The 25,000-nt window shown below is 46.9% G+C and overlaps 1 protein-coding gene across 1 annotated transcript in view; it reads right to left on the minus strand.

Annotated features, from left to right (window-relative positions):
• Nucleotides 1-25,000, minus strand: part of dnah6 (dynein, axonemal, heavy chain 6) — a gene marked incomplete at both ends in the record, with an annotated part of 80,370 nt that overhangs the window by 17,460 nt on the left and 37,910 nt on the right. Inside the window, 22 exons of the mRNA XM_083692817.1 lie at nucleotides 865-1,025; nucleotides 1,201-1,391; nucleotides 1,948-2,123; nucleotides 2,246-2,381; nucleotides 5,444-5,677; nucleotides 7,085-7,264; nucleotides 7,782-7,962; nucleotides 8,227-8,294; nucleotides 9,436-9,600; nucleotides 9,869-9,994; nucleotides 11,358-11,561; nucleotides 12,378-12,574; nucleotides 13,050-13,173; nucleotides 13,483-13,744; nucleotides 18,898-19,133; nucleotides 20,052-20,219; nucleotides 21,438-21,680; nucleotides 22,823-22,963; nucleotides 23,573-23,725; nucleotides 23,848-24,079; nucleotides 24,424-24,578; nucleotides 24,743-24,816. Of these exons, the coding sequence (XP_083548943.1) occupies nucleotides 865-1,025; nucleotides 1,201-1,391; nucleotides 1,948-2,123; nucleotides 2,246-2,381; nucleotides 5,444-5,677; nucleotides 7,085-7,264; nucleotides 7,782-7,962; nucleotides 8,227-8,294; nucleotides 9,436-9,600; nucleotides 9,869-9,994; nucleotides 11,358-11,561; nucleotides 12,378-12,574; nucleotides 13,050-13,173; nucleotides 13,483-13,744; nucleotides 18,898-19,133; nucleotides 20,052-20,219; nucleotides 21,438-21,680; nucleotides 22,823-22,963; nucleotides 23,573-23,725; nucleotides 23,848-24,079; nucleotides 24,424-24,578; nucleotides 24,743-24,816 (3,807 nt within the window). The remainder of the gene's footprint in view (nucleotides 1-864; nucleotides 1,026-1,200; nucleotides 1,392-1,947; nucleotides 2,124-2,245; nucleotides 2,382-5,443; nucleotides 5,678-7,084; nucleotides 7,265-7,781; nucleotides 7,963-8,226; nucleotides 8,295-9,435; nucleotides 9,601-9,868; nucleotides 9,995-11,357; nucleotides 11,562-12,377; nucleotides 12,575-13,049; nucleotides 13,174-13,482; nucleotides 13,745-18,897; nucleotides 19,134-20,051; nucleotides 20,220-21,437; nucleotides 21,681-22,822; nucleotides 22,964-23,572; nucleotides 23,726-23,847; nucleotides 24,080-24,423; nucleotides 24,579-24,742; nucleotides 24,817-25,000) is intronic.

Consider the following 25,000-nt stretch of genomic DNA (forward strand, 5'->3'; position numbering starts at 1 on the left):
CAATTTCAGATAATGTCAGAGTTCCCATATACAGTATTCCCTATATGTATTCCCTAAATTACCGGTGAATTGCTGGTGAGTTTTGCAACCGTAGCCGTACAGTACATGCCCAAGCCATAACACCCCCTCCACCATGTTTCATCACTTCTGGTACATGTGAACCATCGTCAGACACCAAAGGCAAATGAAGCCTAGAATCAAGTCTAGATATTGACAGCTCTTATGCCTGCACAAACGTTGGGACAGGACATACCTGACTAATCAGAAACGCCTGTTAAGCCAATTGTCCCAATACTTTTGGTGCCCTGAACTAGGGGGACTATGTATCAAAAGTGTTGTTGTTTGTAAATGGTAAAAACAAAATGTATACAAATACCCTCAAATAAAAACTAACAATCTGTACTTTAACCTCATAATAATTGTTTAATCCAAACATTTAGCGTAAAGAGCCAAAAGAAGAAAAAATGCTTCACTGTCCAAATATGCAGGGCACTGTAGCTACATCTTTGTGCAGGCACACACGCACACAGCCACAGGAGCAGGTGCAGTGTGTGTTGAGCATATAACACTCCTCATTAACTCTGTTCTGTTCATACTGTCCTGGACTGCTCTCACTGTGTTCACTGCTCTAACCTTGCCTGACCCAACAGCCTCACCACACCTGATACACACCATGTCGGTCAAAGAATGAACAATTACTTTTTGGCCTAAGTTTTGAACCGTATGTGGTTGAGTAACAAGTGATGCATGTTTAATAAAGTGTGTTTGTGCGGTGAGTGAGTGCTAGTGAATTGTGTAACGGTGTGCAGCACCAGTGAGTGACTTACCAGGTGTGTGTGTGTGTGTGTGTGTGTGTGTTTATACCAGGCTCAGTGAAGGTCTTGATGAGCTCCTCCATAGCTAACAGCCAGGAGACGGCCAGGTGGCAGTTCTGGAGGAAGATCCAGTTGCCAGTCTTCAGAGCCTCCAGGATCATCTTCTCTGCTATGGGGCCTTGGCCCTGGCCCAGGGAGATAGACTCCACTCTGGGGAAACAGGAGAGAGGGGCAGATGGATACATGTTATACTCAGTACAATGGCCAACAACTCAGAGGGGGAGTGTGGTGTCACAGGTGTCACATTCAAAGACAGATAGAAGAGAACAGTAGTTGCCCCCCGTCCCCCCCCCACCCCCATTCCCACGGTATGTGTTTGTCTCACTTGTCCAGGACTCCCTTCTCCTTGGCGAAGCGCTGGAAGGCCCCCATGGGGTCAGAGCCCGTGCTGAGGATGAAGACGAGCGGCGTGGAGGGGGACATGTCGCTGTAGAGGGTGGGCAGGTCCACGGGGGGGTTCTCCACAAACTGCTTCCCCAGGCTTACGATCACAAACTCTGTCACCGCAAACACCACCTAGGGCGGAGGGGGGGGAGAGAGAGAGAGAGAGAGAGGAGAGATAGAGAGAGAAAGAGAGAGAGATTTGCATCGGCAATGTAGGATGTATTTTCATGCATGTAAAAGCTTATTGAATTGTATTGAAAGAGATAGAGAAAGAGGGAGAAAGAAAGAATGGGGGTGGACAAAATAAGAGAGAGAGAGAGGGAGGGAGAGAAGGGGTGATAAAAAAAAGGAGCACAGAGAATAAGGGAGAGAAAGATGGGAGGGGCAGTATAGACTAAATGAAACTGATGGGTGGTGAAAATAAATCCATTTATTAACTTTGCACATCATACTGAAGCATGCCCTGGGGTGACACCAAGCAGATGGAAGGGCTCAGGATAGCATTGTGTATGTGTAGCCAATGACAATCAGCTGCTCTATGCAAACAGTCACAGATACTGGTGCAGAGGCTTTGCACCATCTCTCATAAACACACACACACACACACACACACACACATACACGCACACGCGCACACACACACACACACACACACACACACACACACACACACACACACACACACTACCTTCTCCTCCATGAAGCTCTTGATGAGCACCAGTTTCTGGAAGGCCCCCAGCCTCTCGTTCCAGTGGCCCCTGACTGTGTCGGTCTTCTCCCCCTCTGAGGACTCGTCTGAGAAGGGGGGGAGGTCCTTGACGTAGCCCTTGCAGCTCTCTGGGTTGATACGCACATCCAGGCGGCCTGGAAGTGACCAGAACTAGTTTCCCTTCACCATTGCACACTTCTGAGGTTTAATGTTTGGTAATTCCACAACAAATATTGGGGTGTCGGTATGTTAGCCACATGTAGCTAAATTAGCATACCTAGCTTGATGGAGATGGGTGTCGCGGTGATCTCACTCTTGATGCCCCTGAAGCAGGGGAGAGTGTCCTCCAGCTCACAGCATGTCTGCCAGGTGAAGTCAGACAGCCAGGGGACGTCAGGCCTCACCGTGTCCTCCTGAGAGGGGGAGTGAATGAATGAACAAATTAATGGATGAATGAATGAATGGATGAATGAATTACTTTCTTTGACCTTCGAAATACACACAGAGGAGGGAAGAGTCATGTAAAGGGAGACAGAGGAAGCTAAGATAAACAAAATGGAGAGAGAGAGAAAGAGCGAGAGAGAGAGAGCAAGGTGGAGAAAGGAGGAAATTGGAAGAAAAACTAAAATAAATGTGTACTGAATAGAGGACAGAATGCATAGATAAAAGGGGGCTGAGGTAGGTGGGGTGGGGGGAAACGACAGAGGGGAGGAGAAGAAAATGGAGTATTAAGAATGGAGTGGTGGTGATAGATGGAGAGAACATGAGTAAAGAGAGCCCATCTCTTTTCTCCATCTCCTCCTGTTTAAGTAATGCTCTCTGGATAAGTGTGCGTGTGCCTGCCTGCCTATGTGTGTGTGTGTGTGTCTGCGTGCCTATGTGTGTGTGTGCGTGTGTGTGTCTGCCTGCATGCCTATGTGTGTGTGTGCACGTCTGTGTGTGTGTATGTGTGTGTGTGTGTCTGCCTGCGTGCCTATGTGTGTGTGTGTGTGCGCGTCTGCCTGCGTGCCTATGTGTGTGTGTGCGCGTCTGTGTGTGTGTGTGTGTGTGTGTGTGCTGATTACACATGGATAAAGGAACACTCACTAATGCACATACAAATCTCTCCTGTGGCACCACTCCTGTCAGAGCTCATGAATAAACCCCTGATCTACAGACAGTGGAGAGTTAGGATGAAGTTAGTTCTAAACACTAATCCAAGGTGAGTGTTGCGTTCCACCCACTAATGGTTAAGGGTGGGACATGAGGAGGGGAAACTGATCGTAGTTCTGTGCCTAGGGATGACAACTAGCTGAGCCCCAGGAGAGAGAGAGAGAACGGTAAATGGATTGCACAGGCATAGGGCTATTAGCATGCTACTCATACAACAACAGGTTACAGTATATTGATGCTCTCTGTCTCTGTCTCTCTCCCTCCCTCCTGTCTCTCTCCCTCCTGTCTCTCTCCCTCCTGTCTCTTGCTCTCGCTCTCTTTAGGCTACATCTCAAAAAACCAGCAGACCGGAAAAGAGGCTGACAAGCACAATGGCACAGACACTCAATATCAGCAAAAAAAATGTTTTTAAAAAACTAGAGTATGCTAAATAGAGTCTGGAAGAATCTGAAGAAAACTACATAACTGAAGAGAGAGAGAGAGAGAGAGAGAGAGAGAGAAAGAGAGAGAGAGAGAGAGAGAAATTCTGTGGGGGGGGTATGCCTTGAGGCCTGTCTAATATGAGAGTACAAATCATTTTACATTGCCATTCATGAGGGCTTGCATTAAATGAGCACACCCTAGTATTCAAAACCATTATTGTCTTTCAATCACACATTTCTCCGCCGTAGGCAAGACACAAACCTAACCCCTCTTAATTGCTTCAGACCTTACCATTAAAGATATATGATTGGCTTAGAAAAACTCAGTCTCTGTAATTGGCCATCTGAAAATAGGGCACCTGCTGCCAATAGGGCACCTGCTGCTCATAAGATAAGACAGATATAGCAAGATGAGGGGCTGGGCGAGGTCATTATATTTGCCGCCTCTGGTACTTTTCGGCTGCTTGTAGTTTAGTTTAAAACTGAGTACCGGCCTTCGGCTCATCAGAGATCCTTCCACCTTTGCTGTGTGCTGTATCTCTCCCTTGTGTGCAAATTGCATTCAACTATTGACAAGACACCGGTGATCTCACCTCATCTCTTGACTCCACACATCACTCCTGAATTAAAACATTCCTAACATACTTTGGTGCTGCGGGGAAGATGGGGAGTGACAAAAGACAACATTTAGGTGAGTGATTTTGATAATGTACACCACCTCACTTTGGCCAGTTAGATATGAATCTGTGGTGTGTCCCTCTGAGGTGACCCAACCCATTTGGGTCACAGAACATTAAAGAATCTCTTGGATGTGGGTCTGTGAGCAATATCAAACGTGAGAGGCCTTGTGGTGGGGATATCAGAGGTTGTGGTGGTGGTGGGGATATCAGAGGTTGTGGTGGGGATATCACCTGGTACTAGTGAACTAAGTTGGTACCTAGTACTAGTGAACTAAGTTGGTACCTAGTACTAGTGAACTAAGTTGGTACCTAGTACTAGTGGTTTTTGGAAGCGATGCTCACTTGAGTGACATTGTATTCTCGTCACATAATACAATACAGTATGTATGAATTCGCCTCACAGTCTGACGGACCACAAGTTTCTTATCAAAGAGCTCAGATGGTCTGCCGCAGAGAGTTTAAATCATCTTAAGAAGAAAGCTGCCAAGAAGGGCTGGGTAGAATGTCAGGGACCAGGTAAATGTAGAAGTAAAGCAAGTACAATGAAGTATGCAATGATGTTAATGACTGTGGAATAAAAAGAATAATTACATTTTGCCATACATTTCATTTTGTAGCATTAACAATAAACATTGACATTTTAATAGCACTGAAAAGGGCTTACCCTGAAGTATGATGTCACTAGGAAGTCTAAATGATGCTGACCTAATCCAGTTACTGTGAAATGGTCCTTGGCATATTTAATGAGAAGTTGCCTTTTTTGCACATTTAAAGGTGCAAGTCAAATTCGTTTTCTCAGGCCAAGAGCTGACCTGCCACTGGATTTGTATAACATTGGGGTTGAAATCCAACAATTGTAACCAAACTTTTAGGCAATACGAATACATGTGGACATCATTATTGTTATGGATCGACATGGCCTGCACTCAAGCTGGCCTGCAGGAAACATTTGGGAGCCACAATTATATCCATATGTTATAATAATGCACAGTGCTCTATACTCCAACAGTTTGGATTTGGGTTAGGGTTGGGGCTAAGGAGCCAGAAGTATTGGAAAAAGTCATATCATTTCCAAATAAAGCACTCATGTTTAGTATGATGGAAATTCAATTAATAACTGGCAACAGTATGTGCTGTGTTTGGCTTTCCATCTGATTCACGATTGGCTGTGACTTGTACTTGACCGACCAATCGGTCGACTGCCTCCACCCCGGGTCTAACCTTGTCAGCGGGGGCGGCGCCTCTCAGGAAGTGCTGCCACTCTGCGTCGGACACCTCCCCTCTCTGGCGCATGATGTCGACACACAGCATGAAGCTGTAGATGGTCTTGTGCTGCTCGAACAGGCCGCGGGAGACGTTGGTGTAAGACGTGAGGAGGGTCTGGTCCAGCAGGATCTGGAGACGCGCTTCCAGCTCACTGCTCTTCTCTGACGTCTCGATGGTGCTGTTGAACAGCTGGGGGGGGGGGTGCAGGGGGTGTTGGTGTATGAGGCATAAGCAAACACACAGAACAAGTACAATTCAGAAAGGCTAACTTGAAGAGTGCCATCATTCTACATTATCCCAATGACAGAGGGAGAGAGAGAGTCAGACCTTAAAATGAATACTGTGGTGGCTTCCATTTTTGTGGGTCATAAGGCACTACATTGATCTGTTACAGTCTGCTGACCCATGGAACCCCTTAGACACACACACACGCACACGCACACACACACGTACACGTACGCACGCACCTGCACCTGATGTAGGCTTTCAGTTCGGATTTTCAGAATATATGGGTTCTGACACAGTGGTTACCCATCGCATTAGGAAACATTATGTCTACCTGTGTGTGTGTGTGTGTGTGTGTGTGTGTGTGTGTGAATTTGGGGATTGCGTAACCCACACGCTCAGACCAGTCTCACGGAACAGCAGCTTTAGTCTGGGGCAACGGAGCGAGTGCACACAGAGAGAGAGAGACAGACAGAGAGAGAGAGACAGAGACAGACAGACACAGAGAGAGAGAGATAGAGTTAGAGAGAAAGAGAAACATCTCACTGGGGTCACCTGTTTAAAGAACAAAAAACATCAAATGTTGCCTTGTAGAACATACAACTTTTATGGGACTCTCTCTTGTCACACAGCATCCTTCCAGCACTGTATATCAGAGTTGGGACAAAGTCACAGTTTTGCAAGTCCTAAGCAAGTCTTAAGTCGTAAACCTCAAGTCAAGTCCCAAGTAGTATTTGACAAGTCTCAAATTCAGCTTACATTTTCTGTTTTCCTTACACTAGGCCAACTAGAACATAGCCCTACATAATAAACGTCACAGTATCATTGCTAGACATGTTAAAAAAAGGCTTCTCATTACAGTAGAAAGGCCATCCAAATGATGCTTTACAGCTATTGTTGATAGTAAAGCTACAGTTTGACTGACATAGTGAAATCTCCAGATAGAATCAAGTGTTGTTGTTTTCGCTCCACCCACTACATGCTTGTTGATAGCAATACGTCTGGTTGAGAGCTCCGTAGTCTGGTTGAGAATAAACATTCACTGAAACTGTTGCTCAGAGCGTAGATTTTCAAGCAGCAAGTGTTGAAAGTATAATAAATAGCACAGTACTCCACCCCCCCCCTCCTGCGGTTCCGCTGAATTTAACGGTCATTTCAGACATGTGATTGTCTGCTTTGAGCAACAGAATTGCCATGTATTGAATGTCTGTTCACAGTGTAATAAGATACTTTAGCACGGGGGGAAGGCGGTGCTGTTCTTTTTGGAGAGACCCTTTTTTCCATTTTGCCAAGTCACACACACAGTTATAGACAACAAAACAAAGTTGAGAGCTGTATCGTTCAGCCCTTCACCCTCCACGCTCCTCTCACCTGTTTGAAGTACTTGAGGGAGAACTGGTACATGGGGTCCATCTCGGAGAGGCTGGCGATGACAAAGTACATGACGGAGCCGCGGGTGGCCACGGGCCGGTACCTCTCCCTGGCCGCGTTGATCATCAGCTCCGTGGCCTCCGCCTCCTCCAGACGGTGCTTAATGGCCTCCGATGTCACCTGGTTTGAGGGGGGGGGGGGGGATGGGGGTACAAAGACAGAAGTGAGAGGGGGATAGAGGGAGAAGGCCAAACTAGAAAAGGAAGATTTTGTGGGCTTGCAAAGTCTTAGTTTGGTAGTTACGTTAAAATATTGTTTGGACTATAGTTAGTTCGATAGATAGATGGATAGATTAATTGATAGATAGATAGATAGACAGATAGATAGATAGATAGATAGATAGATAGATATGATAAGCCTTGATAGTTCAGTGGAGTGGTTAGAGAGTTGGTTGGTTGAGTGGTTGAGAGTGGTTTTAGTGGGATAGAACTGGTTACCAAGAGAGTGCATTGTTGTGTAGTCATTGTAAGAATGTGCACGTCTCTGCATGTCGTAAAGTTGGAGACAATCAATATTTTGTAGCTATTCCGTGTTGGCAGACAACGATTCCCACTAAAAATGAGTCCACATGTGTATCTTGTAAATTATTAACGGTCTTTGCTGCAACCCCACCATGACCCTGAGCGTGACCTCTGACCTTGGACTCCTGCAGGGTCTGCACCAGCTCCTCGTTGTCCAGGATGTTGCCCTTGGAGTTGAAGAGCAGCTTGAGGATGCGGTCCTCGATGGCCTTCAGCTGGTTGCGGTCGGCGTTGATGCGAACGATCAGCTGGTTCCTCTGCTCCTCCAGGTCGGGTCGCTCCAGACGCACCACGTCACTGAGAGGAAAGGGAGAGCGCTCAGAACCAACGCAGGTCAACCACATGCAGTCAGAACTCAACTCAAAAGATGAACCACCACCATTCCTTTGAACGCAGCAGTTGAACACCTGCCATTCAAACACAACTCAACTGAATGGTCACTGAAAACATGGAGCCGACGATCATTCAAGCAATTCAGAGAAAGTGAGCAAGGCCAAGTGTACCTGTAGGCGACTTTCACACAAACAAAACAGCTTCGCGTATCTGACAGAAAGCTGTTACCTGAGAAGCTGGTCCTCCAGGCCAGACTTGGTGACAGTGAAGTTGATGATGGTCACTTTGATACACACCTGGAAAAAACAAGGGGGAACTGAGTAACAACACCCGAACCTATTAATAACAATTCCCAAATTATGAATTCCAACTCGAGCTAAGCTGCGTCAGCCGTTTCCCCTGGAGCAACAAAGACATCCATCATTCACTCCACTCACGAGTCATCCCATTTACGGTATCCGTCCCTAAACGCTTCCAAACATCAAAAAGTACAGCCTGTCAGTGTGATTCCACAGCCCCGCTGTGTGTTTAGATTGCCTGTGACAGCTGTATCCGAAGCCTGTGCTTAAACTGACATGACAGACGTGTCTTAACGCATCCATTCTATCTGAGTGCACCGCGTTAGGTCTGGGACTGGAGTCAGTCGGAGGGACCTCCAAAACAGCAGCAGCGACCCCCCTACGCTAGGTGAACGAGGGGGCATCGTTGTCTCTCTGGCAGGTGGGCATCATTTCGCATATCACCATCCATCAACCATCAACAGCCGGGCCGATGCCAGTTGACCATGCCAAGTGTTCGTAGTGCCAAGGTTTGGGCAGAGGGGCGGACAGAGGATCCTAGGGTGTAATACCAGCGTTTTCCTAAGTAAAATTATTTGGATTGTCCCTTTTTGTGTTTTGTTTCCCCCCCCCCACCCCATCAACAAATGGTTGTATTTGACAAACAACAGAGGAAAGACTAATTATTTCAAGCAAATAGCTGAGATGGATGTGAGTAAATGGCTCTGGGGTGAAATTATTGTGCATTTCAATTACACAGCTGTTAGTTCTAATCATGGATAAACTAAATGGGCATGAATGAAATTCAATTAAACCCCTCTGGTAATGATGGAAGTAAACTTGATCCAGGTCAGATTGAAATGAACATGGGCTGCATTCCAAACCCATGACGTCCTTGATGACTAGCCCTGGTCCGAAAGGGAGAGCCACAGAGAAGCGGTTTGTATAACATAGAAAATGAAAGGGAAAAAATATGAAATGAGGGGTAATGAAAGACATGGATTTAAGAAGCACTCCTGATTTCTAGAGGTTAGAATATCCAAGAAATCTTGATGTATCAAAATAAGTCACATGCTCAATCACATCTCAGAGCAATGTGGCCCACAGAAACAGAATGAATGGCCGTTCCATTAATTTCAGTTTCTATGACATGACCCACCTCTGGTAGGTAGTGAGGGTTGGCCATCTTGGTGGTCATGTAGAACCTGAAGTTCTTGTCGTAGTCGATGTCGGAGTCTCCGAGGCGGATGAGGGTGCGACCGCCCGTCACAAACGTCTGCTTCAGCAGGATGGGCTCCAGAGCCGGGTCCACAGTCTCCTTCAGCTACTCACACAAACACGACACAACATGGAGGTCAGAGGGCTCAGTTACCGCACTGATCTCCATTCTGATCCTGACACAAAATGGCTGTCCAATCGTCAGGCTCTACAATGACTGATGGCAATAAAATTGTGGTCTAAATGCACTGGTCTCTACGCTAACAAAAAATAAAGAAGAATTTTCTATAGAGTTCTAACTCATAACACACAACATATTGGTCCATAACAAGTCTGATAAACTCTCGACACAAAATGGCCGACTGAATGCCGACCTCCTCCAGCAGAACGGGCATGCCGAGTCGTATGGCGTTCTCCAGGGTCCTCAGGAAACCAGAGTCCGTCAGCTTGATCACCTTCAGCCCATTCTTCGTCTCTTTGGAGCGGATCCAGCGATTCGCCTAAAGGAGGCGGGGACACAATTGTTGACCATTTCTATTTATATAACTAGCTCATACACAGCTCCTACCTTCCTACCTCCCTCCACCAGCCTGGACTAAATGCACTTTAAAATGGTCCATATTTATGTAGCCCGTATTTAGTATTTAGTTTTTAGTATTTAATGCTATAATCGCACTGTCTGCCTTACCTTTTTGCACCTCACCTAACTGCAAAGACATTTACAACTGCACCTCGCCTGTATAAAATGCTGCTAATGTTGTATGTGTATGTTATGTGTGATACCCCTATGTCTGTATGCTACTTGGAACCTGAATTTCCCCCTGGGATAAATAAAGTTTCTATCTATCTATCTATCTATCTAACTATCTGATCTTAGGGATATCAAATGCTGGATGGATTTAAGTGTGCGTGTGTATGTGCGTGTGTGTGTGTGTTCAGCCTGTGTGTGTTTGTGTGTGTTCAGCCTGTGGGTGTGTGTGTGTGTGTGTGTGTGTGTGTTCAGCCTGTGGGTGTGTGTGTGTGTGTGTGTGTTCAGCCTGTGTGTGTGTGGGTGTGTTTGTGTGTGTGTGTGTACGGCCTGTGTGTGTCTGTGTTCAGCTTGTGTGTTTATGTGGCTGTTGCGGTCAGACAGTGAAGTGTCCCCATGTTAAGCTGACAGACAGTCCACCTTGACTGCCTCTGTCTATCTACATCACTGGCCTCGTGTGGCAGCAACCACTCAAGAGACCCTGATGGAAAAAGAGGGGTGAGGAGGAGGAGAAAAGGCACAAATGACAGAATGACAGTTGTCAGTGGACGGTCCATCGAGCTGAAGTTGGGCCTAACGGACTGGGATAGAGTGCGTGTGTGTGTGTGTGTGTGTGTGTGCGCGTGTGTGTGAGAGAGAGAGATGATAACACACGGAGACAGGGGAATACTCTCTGTCTCTGTTCTTCTGGTGTGTGTCTGGGCCTGAAAACAAGGCTGGTAGCCCTGCTCTTTTCTTCAAGGCCACAGTCTGAGATTGAGGAGTCAGGGGTATAGCTGTCCAACACCAGACCACACATGGAGAACCAGCAGAAACTCTCACCGGTCTGAGACACAGTGTTACTCTGCATATTACTCTGGCCATCATAACTGGTAGAAAATGGCAATGTAGTCGTATTACATATTCAAGAAGAGAAGGGTGACCAAATTTATGCAGGATAATGTATTGAGCATAGATTTGTAAAAGAAGACGGGTGTATGATATGAAAAGTGGGATAAAGAATGTTGTCTGACTGACTGTCTGATTGACTAACTGACTGTCTGACTGACTGACTGTCCGACTGATGAGTAAAAGGTAGGTAAGGTTAAAGTGCTGAGTGGCTGTTGGTTGATCACCTGATCCTGGGGGTCGATCATGAGTGGCCAGCGGCGTCCCCGTGTCACCAGGATGCCGTTCTCTGTGGAGCAGGTATCCCGGGGCAACCCTTCGGCATTCCACTGCCGGATCTCGTAGGGGTCGCCCAGGATGTTGATGAGGCTGAAGCTGGCACTGATGGGGATGTCCAGCTCCTGGCAACGCCCTATCCACTGGTCTATCAGCTGTAGGGCGCGCACACACACACACACACACACACACACACACACACACACACACACACGTAAATGCACAAATACACACGCACAAATACGCACACACAAATACTCACATATATACACACACACACACACACACACAGGTCAATCAGCTGTGACAGAGATACACACATCCACAGGTCTATCAGCTAAGGGGGGAAAAGTAACAATTTTGGAGTCCTGGGTACTGAAGATTGATGAACTTTCCAAACCCATTTCTCTGTGTATCCGTCTGTCATAACAGCAGCAGAGTTTGTATTGACAGTCACACAGCAGATCAATCAGTTTGTAATGGCCAGAGTTAGAGCCATTTGTCCAGTGTGGGTGGGCTGTCTGCTACAAGGTCTGCTTCTCTGTCTGGGCCGGTGAGGGGGTGGGAGGCGGGAGCAGAGTCTTGGGGCGGCAGGCTTTGTTGGGTTACATAACCGTGGGTCTACTGGGACAACGAGTCAGCCTTACCTAGAACTTTCCAGCGTGCAGACGGCACAGTATCAACAGAACGGTGCGGCATACATACCAGTTGTGCACAATGCAGCGTAACACTACACTACCCATAATCCATTGTCCATACAGCAACTCTAACAGCCACTCAACAATATGTACTAGCTGTCTGTACCGCAACATATGGCCAGATGTCTATGACATGACGTAAAGACTCCATAGCAGGCCTTATGCACCAGCTGTCTACAATGCAAGCTCATATGTGCCACTGCCCCACTGTCCATAATGCAAAAGCGGTGTATAATGCAGAGGGGCTCCCACAGCAGGCCGTAGAGTACACACCAGCTGTCTGTAGTGTGAGGTGAAGGCCCCGTAGTAGGCCACGCAGGCGGCGGCGATGAAGACGTTGCCCACCACGTTGTTGATCTCCTGCTCGAACAGGGCGATGCTCTCCTGCCAGCGCACCTGCTCATCCCCGAGGGCCGCTGTCAGCTTCCCCGCACGCCCCAACCTGGCCTCTGTCAGAGCCATGGTCTTAGCTGGAGGGGTTGGGGGGGGGTGAGCGGGATGGGGGGTGGCAGGGAGAGAGATGAACAAAGAAAGGGAGGGGAAGAGAAGGGGAGAGAGAGGAGAGAGGAAGAGGGAGGCATAAACAGAAACATTGTTTACCTTCTAAGAAAAATAACAATTTTAGGTTGAGAGGTCGTGAGCTAAAAATGAAGGGGTCAATAATGTGCCCTGTCACCTGCCCTGCCTGCAAAATACTTTGCTTACTTAATCTTGTCAAAAGGACTGAAGGGGGAGACACCAAATGAAATGATTTATATCACGATATGCTTTGTTATTAACAATACATAGCCTCCTTGCCAATCCTTGGTATTGTAACTGTCAACCTATATGGCTCTACAGGACCACAATGGAACTAAGTAGAAGACTTGTTTGTGTTGTACTACTAGTTCTTCTATGTATTTGGCTCAACTGTCACATACATTCAATCACACGAACAGCCCTAACCTAAGCCGTCCTTCTCAGCAATGCTGCTTTCAAACTGGTCCTGGAGGATCTTGATCTGGTTCTCCACGCCCTGAAGCTGCTCCTGCTTCTGCTTCAGAGTGGTCATGGTTGCATCCAGCTCCACCTAGGTGAGAAGCAGAGAGTATGAAAACACACTGTGATAAACATATTGCCTGATGTTTATATTGTTTATATTGATGCTTATATTGATATAACATTTTGTGACAAACACATTTTATATAGAACAAAGGTAATAAGTAAAATACGCTGTTATGTGGATGGCAATTGATTCTTCCTACATTTCTTGGGCATAGGCAGTCAACAGTGTGTGTGTGGGAGTGTGTCTGTGCACGTGTGTGTGTGTGTGTGTGTACATGTGTGTATGCGTACTGTGCGTGTGTGTGTAGACTGCATGTGTCTCTGTGTTACTGACCTGTGCCGCGGCCAGCTTCTCCCTCTTGGGGCCGACCTCCTTGAGCACCCTGGAGTAGAGGTCCATGGCCCTCACCCACATGCACATGGACTTGCAGGCCTTGGACACCTTCTCCACCTTCTCAGGGATGAAGTCCGGGTTGTTGACGTACTTGCCCAGCTTCTGCAGGATCTGGCGGCTAATGTTGTCCTTGTCATAGTCCATCAGACGCTTCAGGAAGTATGAGTCCCCCAGCACCTGTTTGGCACTGGCCCAGTCTGGCCTGAGGCGAGGTGGGGAGACAGCGGGGGGAGGAGAGGAGAGGAGAGGAGAACAAGATTTAGTGTGATAGTGTGATAGAGTGTGTGTGTGTGTGTGTGGTGGATGGGGTAGGGGCTGTGGAACCCTAGCAGACTACTCTGTGGCACTGGCACTGTTTGCATTTCACTGTATACTTGTATGCACGTGACAAATAAAGAATCTTGAATCTATCAATCGGTAACTCTATAACTTTCTCTTGTGCATGCATTGTCTCTCACTCACACTCAGATACGTTAAGAGCATGTGAGTGAGTGAGAGAAATCTGACAAGGCTTTGTCTGAGGTGAGGGACAGCACACATGCATGCGTGTGTGTGCGTATGTGTGTGTGTGCAAGTGTGTGCGTGCACGTGCGCGTGTGTCCTCTGTGGTTCAGTTGGTGGAGCATGGCGCTAACAATGCTTAGGTTGTGTATTCGATTCCTGCTGGGACCATATATACAAAAAAATGTATGCACTCACTGCAATGTAAGTCGCTTTGGATAAAAGCATCAGCTAAATGGCGTATTATATTATTATATAAGAGAGAGAGGGGCAGATGAGGATTCTATTCAAGATCCCGATACTAATCAAGAAAATGTACTTACCCCCTATAGTCTATGGTGAGCAACAACCTGTCGTAACAGTGGACAGAAAAGTGCTAAAACTATTTCCCCGGAACGCCTTAAACTCCCACACTTCTGCTCATGGTGGATCGTGTGCAGTAAGGCCTGAGATAGTCGATGCTTGCTCGTCTTTCCAATATTTTATTCCAGTGTTTTTCTGATGATCAAAACCATTGCATCGCCACGAAATAGACAGACACAAAAGAAGAACTAGAACAGCATTGGTCACTATAGTGTTGGAACCATGATGACGACAATATACATTTTTATCCTGTATGTGGTCTGAGAGGTGCTGTGTCGGTAGAAAAGCAAGTGATCACGCGAATTCAAACAAATGTGTGATTTAGTGGGACTAGCAGATCTGCCTTAACATCATGACATCAAGCTCATAAAAAGCTACAAAAAAGCTTCAAAAGCAACGCACGCATGTAACAAAGTGAAAAAGAAACGCGGGAGTGCCATAGGATGTAGATGGTATTATAATACAAATATTTATACTGATTAATAAAGCATGATTAAAAATATCTAATTCAAACAATTAAATATGAAGAGACAGACAAGTATAACGTGATATCACACGATTTTTGCTAAATATTTGAAGGCACCAAGCCAACACAAGGATGAAACAAGCGTTTGAAATATCCTGTGCCCTTTCCGTCACAAGACATGCTGCCCCACGACATTTCAACATTTAATTGCAAGTGAAATATGAATGTCTTTGAAACAGCCCTCGCAAATTTTCCATCCACAAAACTGTCATTGGCCCCCTCATTTATGGAATGACCCATGTGTGGGCATTTAGAGTACACTGTGCGTGCGTGTGTTGAGGGGGAGACAACCATGAGACGCAGATCACAGACTAAAGCGATGACGATAAATGACGACTCTGAGTGCGGCCCAATAAAGATGACATACTCTATCTGACAGAGCCACGAGGTCCCCAGTCTCCACTCTCTCATACCCAAGCAGAGCTGCAGTCCTGCTGACGACAGCCACCACACACAAAGGCCCTCTGGTTCTCTGTCACAGTCACTACCGCTCTACCGTCACAGCGGCTGACAGCCAACACATGGGATTATCATCTACCAGGGCTGGCCTGAGACAAACAGCCAACGCATGGGATTATCATCTACCAGGGCTGGCCTGAGACAAACAGCCAACGCATGGGATTATCATCTACCAGGGCTGGCGTGAGACAAACAGCCAACGCATGGGATTATCATCTACCAGGGCTGGCGTGAGACAAACAGCCAACGCATGGGATTATCATCTACCAGGGCTGGCGTGAGACAAACAGCCAACGCATGGGATTATCATCTACCAGGGCTGGCGTGAGACAAACAGCCAACGCATGGGATTTGAATGAGACACAACTGCAGGCAGACCTGCAGCTGACACATGATGAGATCATCTGGATTTAACCCATGGGGGATATAGGCTAGTTCCTAGATGGGCCTTGTTCGTGGAGAACACCGTACCTACTAGGAGGGTGGTTGCGGTATTTTCCCAACAACAAGCCTTGGTACAAGTGACCTAAAGGCCCTCCTCAACAACAAGAAGAGAGCTTTCAGCAAGACAAAGGAGATGGTGGTGGACTAGGACCCCCCCCCCCCCCCCCCCCGTCTCCTGTTTCAGGGAGAGGACGTGGAGGTGCCTGGGGGTGCACCTGGATAATAAACTGGACTGGACTGGTAACACAGATGTCCTGTACAAGAGGGGCCAGAGCCAGCTTTATTTCCTGAGGAGGCTCAGGTCCTTTGGTGTGTGCAGGACTCTGCTGAACATGTTCTACCAGTCAGTGGTGGCCAGTGCAGTGCAGTACGCGGTGGTATGCTGAGGGGGCAGCATCAAGGAAGGTGACACCATGAGGCTGAACAAGCTTATTAGGAAAGCTGATTCTGTCCACGGTGTCACTCTGGACACTGTGGAGGAGGTGGCCAATAGGAGGATGAGGACCAAACTCCTGGCCATCATGGACAATCCCTCCCATCCCCTACATGACACTGTGGCAGAGCAGAGAAGCTCCTTTAGCAACAGACTACTACAACCATATTGCACTAAGGAGAGCTATAGGAGATCTTTTCTGCCTGCCACAATAAGACTTTACAACTCCTCCTCCGGCTGGCTCGATTGGGTGATCAGAGTCAGGCTGGGGGATGTTAAATCATACTGGACTGTTCTTACTGTAAATAATGTTTCAGATATCTATTTTATTTTTATTCCACTGTCACTTTATTTTGCTGTTGTTGTTTGTGATGTGAGCAGCTGTAACGCCTTAATTTCCCCTCGAGGATCAATAAAGTACCTATCTATCTAGAGAGGACAAAAATGGCAAAATATATGAGGAAATACATAAACTATGTATTCTTGTATAATTGCTAGGGTTAAATAGATGCTACAGGATTTTGGTCACTAATTATTTACATTTTGGCCCCTGGTGTGAGCATTGATTACTTTGTCTTATGATGACTGTTGGATAGATGATTCACTTGCTTAAACAAATGTATTGTTGTAAGTCGCTTTGGATAAAGTCTGCTAAATGCCATGAATGTAAATGTACATTTTGGCTAAAGTATATGGTTCATGATATAACGTTAATCGACACAGTCCTTAGTTTAAGGGCAACAAACTTTAGGAAAATAAGATTGTAATCAGGGTAGTGCCCCTCTCTGTCCAATCAAGAAATGTCTTGACATATTCTATTTCGGGACCTGTTTTTGCCACGCTCTGTTGTAGGCCTGACCACATACAGTGATCCCCCTACAAGGAGGAGGTAAGAGCCCTGGCAGATTGGTGCCAGGACAACAACCTTTCCGTCAACATCAGCAAAATGAAGAAGATGATCGTGGACTACAGGAAGCAGCAAGGGGGGTGGGGGAGGGGGGGGTGGGACATCACTGAGGACTTGACATGGTCCCACCACACCACAGGACATCTAGTCCAGGATGAGTCTGACGAAGGCCAGGAAGATCATCAAAGAGCCCAATCGCCCCAGCCATCTAGTAAACTGCCCCAGCCATCTCAACCATCTAGTAAACTGCCCCAGCCATCTCAACCATCTAAACCAGTAAACGGTTCCGGAGTTCCGGAGCATCTGGTCTCGGACCAACAGGTTCCCAGACAGCTTCTACCCTCAAACCATACAGTAAGACTGATTCCCCATCCTCACTCACATACATACAGTCAGACTGATTCCCCATCCTCACTCACTCACATACATACAGTAAGACTGATTCCCCATCCTCACTCACATACATACAGTCAGACTGATTCCCCATCCTCACTCACATACATACAGTAAGACTGATTCCCCATCCTCACTCACATACATACAGTCCTCACTCACATACATACAGTAAGACTGATTCCCCATACTCACTCACATACCTGCTTATATATTTATAATATTCTTCTGTATATGTTCCACCATATCGTCACACTTATATTGACTGTTTTATTATCACTGAGTGTATTTAGTACTTGACTGCCTTATTGCCTATTATGTTTTGTTATTATTCTCCTTGTTATTCCTATCCTTATATTTCCACTGCACCGTTGAGAGGCTGCTCATCTTAAGCATGCCATTGTACCGTTTACATCTGTATACTGTGCATGATTAATAAACGCTGATTTGATCATTTTAGACCTAATGACTGAAAATACACTGTTGCATCTGTTTAATGAGAAGGGTTCATGTTAAAGAGTTAAAGGGTTAAGTAGAAATCCATAAATCCATCCATCCTGGATTTAGCATGGCTGGATAGTGAGGACCATCTGACAGATTGTACTGTACAGCCAACCTACTGTAACACATGGGATTATAATCTGCCACATCTGAAAGACAACCTGCAGTTGAGACATGGGATTATATTATAATCTGCCACATCATGCCAAAAATACATCAAAAATCACGTCCGAGAGAATGAGATCTTGGAATACCAGCTCATAGTGGTTTCAGAGCCATACAATCCTCTTCATGAGAAATACCATCATGCTCTCGATTTAATCTACTCTTGGATCTCTCCAATTTCAAAAGTGATATTTTTCAGTCGTTAAAGCTTGACATTGGTTGAGCTTCAGTAGTAAGTCGGCGGTGAGTCACTGATGTTATTGACTCACTGGTGCGGTTGACAGACTTGGCGTGATAATGACGATATTAAAGAGATATTAAAGATACCAACGATTTCTTCAAACTGGTCAATGGACCATTGGCAACGCTCTACATCCTGCTTACAGGCTGCAAAAATCAAGCCTAATGACATCAGTGATATAGCAACATAGAACACTGCTAAGAAAAATGTGGTCCTTTTGATCCCTTTAAACATTAATATATCTAAAAGGTGGAACTTTCAGAAGTTTTGGACTGTAAATGTCATTGTAAATGTACAAAAATGCATGTCAATGTTAAGCGCAAGAATGGCCGCTGCCTAGCTGGTCGACATAGAGGTAGGAGACAGGAGAGTAGTAAACCAGGCGACAGGTTAAACCTTCGTGCAGGCGTTACGGTACTGACTTGCTGCCCAGCAGGATGCAGACGGCCTCCATGACGGTCATGACCATGTCGGGGGGCTTGGTGAAGACGCGGATCTCAGAGATGTCTGCCTTGTCCAGAGAGTCCAGGGCCTTGTTGGCCCCGTCCAGAGCGGGCAGGGCCTCGTCCAGATCCCTCTGGGCGTCGTCTGCTATGGCCTGGGTGTCCTCCGCCTTCACCGTAGCCAGGGCTTCGTCCTCCTTGACCACTTTACGCACCTGACAACACGCACAGGTCAAAACACCGCTCCACTTCACACACCGGGACAATAAACACGCTAAGCACACACAGGCAGTACCACACATGGGTCTTGACCACTTTACACACCTGACAACACGCATAGATCAAACACCGCTCCACTTCACACACCGGGACAATAAACACGCTAAGCACACACAGGCAGTACCACACATGGGTCATTCCACAAATGAGAGAGACAATGAGAGAAAGAAAGGAAGTTGCGAGACACCTACAGATTTCATGTCAAGTCGTATCGGAAAATGTGTTGATAAGAAGCCAAATGAGAAGAGGGCTACATATTGTAGGCCTAGTTTGTCGGGCAAGGCTCTGTCTGAAGTGAGGGGCCGCACGTGTGTGTGTGCGTGTGTGTGTGTGTGTGTGTGTGTGTGTGTGCGTGCAAAAGAGAGGAAGAGAAACCCAGGAGCGTCATAGGATTCAAGCTTCACTTGGCATTTAGATGGTATTATCATGTCATTATTTATGATTAATAACACCATTAAATATGAAGGGAAAGACAAGTATAGTTTTATGTCACATAATTGTTGCTAAATATGGAAAAGCACCAAGCCAACACAAGACATTCAGTCCCACTACATTTCAATGCAATCCCATAGAAAACATTGTGAGTTAAATATAAATGTCTTTGGAACCGCCCTCATCATTGCCCCTAATGTATGGAATGACCCACATAGAATGAGTTAATGCACTCACATATTAAGCAGACGTACAGATGCTTGGAGACATGATTTCACACAGATTATTCACGGCACACTGAATAAGACATGAGCTTCATCTGTACATGTGTCTGGAGACTGTGGCCATTCATACGGTGCATGTGCAATACACACACACACACACACACACACACACACACACACACACACACACACACACACCTTGTCTGCACTCTCCTGGTCAACGGCCAGTTTCTCCATAAGGGCGTTGACGTCGATAGACTTCTGTTTGAGCACAGGCTCCAGGGCCGACAGATCAATCTTCATCTTATCAACCAGCACGTTGGTCTCCAACAGCTTAGTCAGCCCGTTCTTCACTCTGTCTCTGGCCTACACACACACACACACACGCACGTGCACGCACACGCGCACACACACACACACGCATACAGAGGGGTCACAGAATGTTAGGTTAAACAGCTTAGTTGATGTCTCTTATACCCCAACATGGCAAGGTACATGTTGATCTATATTATTGCAATTGATTATTAATTAGTATCATTGACGCATTATTGATCTCTTACAGCTATAAGCATGGCCTGGTACAGGTTGATCAGTATTATTGATTATTGATCAGTAATAATAACTAGTATTAATACTTGCTGTCTTCTAGGAAGAGGTAGGTAGGGGGTGATCAGTACTTGGGCTACCTCCGCTAAGTTGACTATATGGTCGTTTTGCTCTTAGTCGACTGAGACTTTTTGGGTCAAGCAGTCCCTAATTGTGTTTTTTGTCATGGAGAACGAGCTACACACACAATGTTCCAGCCTGTCTCAGACTTCTCCATTCTGGAGACCAAGCATGCACAGCCATGCACAGTTCTATTAAATTAAATTAGAAATTATATGAGGTTATTTTGTGTTAGAAAAATGGTGCAACACTATTAAAAAATAATATTATTCGATAACAACCGTGTTTTCTGAATTGTATGGTTTATTCATGTTAAGTCGTGCCAAACGTCGCCTCTCATTTGTGGCTTGCTCCATCATTTTTAGTCCCTAGGACCCCTAAAGATGTTGTGAGTTATGTTCATCTGTTGAAAAGATGAGAATCTCACGGTTAGCTTTCTAACTGCCACGTTTTTGTCTCAACTCCCAATCACGAGCGAGAAAGGGCCAGTGACCATCCGAGTATGACTGAACACTGATCCATTCCCCAAGTTTACTCTATTTTTGAGGTATCAACAACCGCATTCCACTCGCAGGACTGCAACCACACTGGAGTCATGGCCCAAATGAAGAGACTGGTAAGCATTTTTTGTCTGATAGCCATCATAGCTAGCTGGCTGTGTTCACCGTTCAGGTAAGTGTTAGCTTGCTTTTAGCTCGACTGTCAGGCAAGACAGCCAGTTAGCGAGAGCGGAAGTTCACAGTTGCTGCGGTTACTGTCAGCGGACACGCTGCAAAGGAGTAAAAATGGAAGTTTAAGACTTTCGACGTATCGGTTCGGCGAAAAACTGACGCCTGTGAGTCGACCGAGAGGTCGGGAAAGCCCTAATCGCTCCTATAGGTCATTGATCAGTAACAATGAATCCTGTAAACATCTTACAGCCACAAGCTGGGCCCTCTTCTCGCCCAGCATGGCCAGGTAGAGGTTGATGAGCTCCAGGTAGGAGGTGGGCGTGGTGTAGTATCGGCGGCGCAGCTCCGAGTAGAAGCGCTCGGCCATGTCCGTCACGCTGACGTGGATCTCCACGCACATCTCTGAGAAGCTCTCCTTCAGCTCCTCGCTGCCAAACTCCACGTTCTTGAAGAAGGTCTGGGAGACGGAGAGGAGGGCCTCGCGAGGCCACTGTAGAGGGAGGGAGGGAGAGATGGGGGGGAAGGAGAGGGGGAGAGAGACGAGGAGAAAGAGGGGGAGGGAGGGAGAGATGGAGGGAAGGAGAGGGGGAGAGAGACGAGGAGAAAGAGAGGGAGGGAGAGATGGGGGGAAGGAGAGGGGGAGAGAGACGAGGAGAAAAAGAGGGAGGGAGGGAGGGAGGACAGAGGGAGAGGGGAGGGAGATATTTTGGGTAAACACCTGACTGTAACACAGGACTGCTTTCTCTCAGTGGGGGTCACCTTGAGATGCGTGGATGGAGGGATGAGAGCGGATGAAGGGAGCGAGGGAGGGATGGATGATGAAAATAAACAAGCAGATTAGAGGAGGTGGAGCAGACAAAGAGGGAGAGGCTGCTCAGTACTAATGGACAGCTGGGGTGAGGCAGGCACACACACACACACACACACACACATACGCACACGCATACACACACGCATACACACACCTGCATACACGCGCACGCACACACACACACACACACATACACACACGCATACACACACCTGCAAACGCGTGCACGTGCACACACGCGCAAACACACGCGCACACACACACACACACACACACACACACACAGGTTATTAATGTATCCTATCATCTATTATCTGTAATGAGGAGCATGATGTTGCACTGTGCTTTTAGGGGAAAATGGTCATCCATCCTCTTCATCGTGTGTGTGTGTGTGTGTGTGTGCAAATGTGTGTGTGCGCGAATGTGTGTGTGCGCGAGTGTGTGTTGTACCCAAAGCTATGGAGCATGTAATAATCAACAAGACCTTAGAGCGGAGAAGGGGGAAGGGGGGAGAAAGAGAGAGAGACGGACATACATTTAATTTATGGTTGGAGAGAGATAGAGAGTTTGTGTGCTTATGAGTGAGTGCATACTACCTACTGTATATGTGTGTGTGAGTGAGAGAGAGAGAGAGAGAGAGAGAAAGAAGCGTCCAAACGTTTGGAGTATAGAGCCAAAAGAAGAACAATGCTTAATTGTCCGATTACTTACCCAGGGCACTGTGGACACACTCTCTACAGTTCTCACACACACACACACACACACACACACACACACCTGCATACGTGCACACACACACACACACACACACACACACTGACCTGTACAAACCAGTCGATGGTGCAGCAGTTGACTAGTGAGGGGAACATACGACAGCGGGACCTGAAGGCGTCGCCCACAGGACTCATACACAGCACGATGTGCAGCTTCTCCCTCACACGAGAGATGAAGAACTGGAACACCTGCACACACACACACACACACACACACACACACACACACACACACACACACACACACACACACACACACACACACACACACACACACACACACAACCATGGATGTGTGAATTACGTAACAAGAAACAAACAAATTAACACAGCAACCAAGCTGCATCCTCAAAAGCCAAACCGTGATCTAGCTAATGAGTTGTGTTCGTGTAACACCCCGGAGAGGCAAAGTCAAAGTGGGACTGGGGCCCGTAAGGCTAGGGTTAGGGCCAGGGTTAGGGCTAGGGTTACGGTTACGGTTAGGGCTAGGGCTAGGGCTAGGGTTAGCTTTCTATCCATTGCTGGTGCTGCCCTGAGCTGGCTGAAAGGGACACACATTTGTTTTTGCCTGGTGGGGCAGTGCAAGGCAAACGCCTCCACGCTCCAGGGCAGTTCAAATGATGAACAGTATAATAAACATTTGAATATGAATATTGAGTAGAACAACTGAAGGTGGTGAGTAAATATTGCAGGGACACGCTCGGGCAGTGTTAACACTGGAGGGTGATGTCAAAGTGTGGCCTCGGCTTCGGGTTTGTGTGTGTGTGTGTGTGTGTGTGTGTGTGTGTGTGTGTTTACCTCATCTCTGTTGCCCTCGTTGATGCCGGCCTCCTTGGCTTTGGGGCGGGTGGCAGCCAGAACCTGCTCCAGCTCATCCTTCTCAAACAGGTTGGGCACCTCTCCAGAGTTGAGCATATTATTGATGTCCTCCAGGAACCCCTCCACGACAATCTGATTAACACACACACATATGTTGTTACACACACACACACACACCCACAACCACACACACCGCCCCCCACACACCCACAAACACACAGATACACAGACACACACCCACACTCCTCCTATACCTGTGTGTCAGTGAAGAGGAAGACCATGTTCTGGCCCTCCACCCCGGCCATCTTGTAGAGCCGTCTGAGGTCTTCGTGGAAGCTGTCGTAGTTGTACCCTCTGCTCAGCTCAATCTGGAAGCAGCGGTAGCCACACATGTGGGAAGCCAGCCGGGTCAGGGACTGCTTCCCGGTGCCCCCCACGCCCACCAATAGGGCGTTCCCCCTCTCTTGACGGATCATACGCGCTATCCTATAGAAAGAAGAGCCGGGGTTTAGGGATATCAGAAAAAAGAAAAAAAATTTCGAGCTAAGAAAAGTGTAAGGGAGAAAAAGAGGGTTGGTTGTAACTAGTGTGTGCGACTCTGTGACACCCAACTAACAACAAGATATAACAGATATGCAGAGTTTGGCTAACTCTGTTTGCGATGTACATGTTCACAGATGCCACCATGGCACCATTTTGACAGTTGGCCCTGGTCTGGCATTCCAGAATGTTCTACCATTGGAACTCCAGTTGAAACACACGTCCCTGCTATGACAGTGGACTTGACGAGGAGACAGTTCAGTCTGAGTGACGGTGCTTGTCCCCTGTACCTTGAGACGTGTTCCACCGCGTCTTGGAAGAACACTAGTTTGGTCTCCTTGGAGAAGGTCATGTTGTAGTCGTCCAGGTAGTCTTGCAGCACGGCCTTGATCCTGTCTGGGTCTGTCAGGTCCTCGTACAGGCGCTCTGCCTTCTCAGCCCCCACCTGAGGGGGAGGGAGGTGGGGAGGGAGGGAGGGAGACAGGGGTGGATGGATAAAAGGTAGGAAAGCAATTATAGAATAAGCAATGGATGGATGGGTGGATACTGTATTTGCCCAATAATCAATCAATCATTAAAACGACCTGTAATTATATTTTAGAACGTTACCTTGATGAAATCTCCAAATATAATGGGTTTCGCAACGAAGTAAGAAGGATCCAAGTTGAAGCCAAAATATTTGCCTGAAATAAATAAGATTTTCAAAAAATCATGCTTCGTAACAGTTCTGCATGGTCATCTTGAATAAATGTATAAAACACTGCAGAGGAAGATTTCAAACTCTGTGCTGCTTTTCCCTGCAACCCCAGTCTTTTTTGGGGTGTAAGCACTGGTGTTTGTTGGTCCATTGTGTTTCCACCAACCAGG

Source organism: Argentina silus (genome assembly GCF_951799395.1).
Source record: "Argentina silus genome assembly, chromosome: 21".
Lineage (NCBI taxonomy): Eukaryota > Metazoa > Chordata > Actinopteri > Argentiniformes > Argentinidae > Argentina > Argentina silus.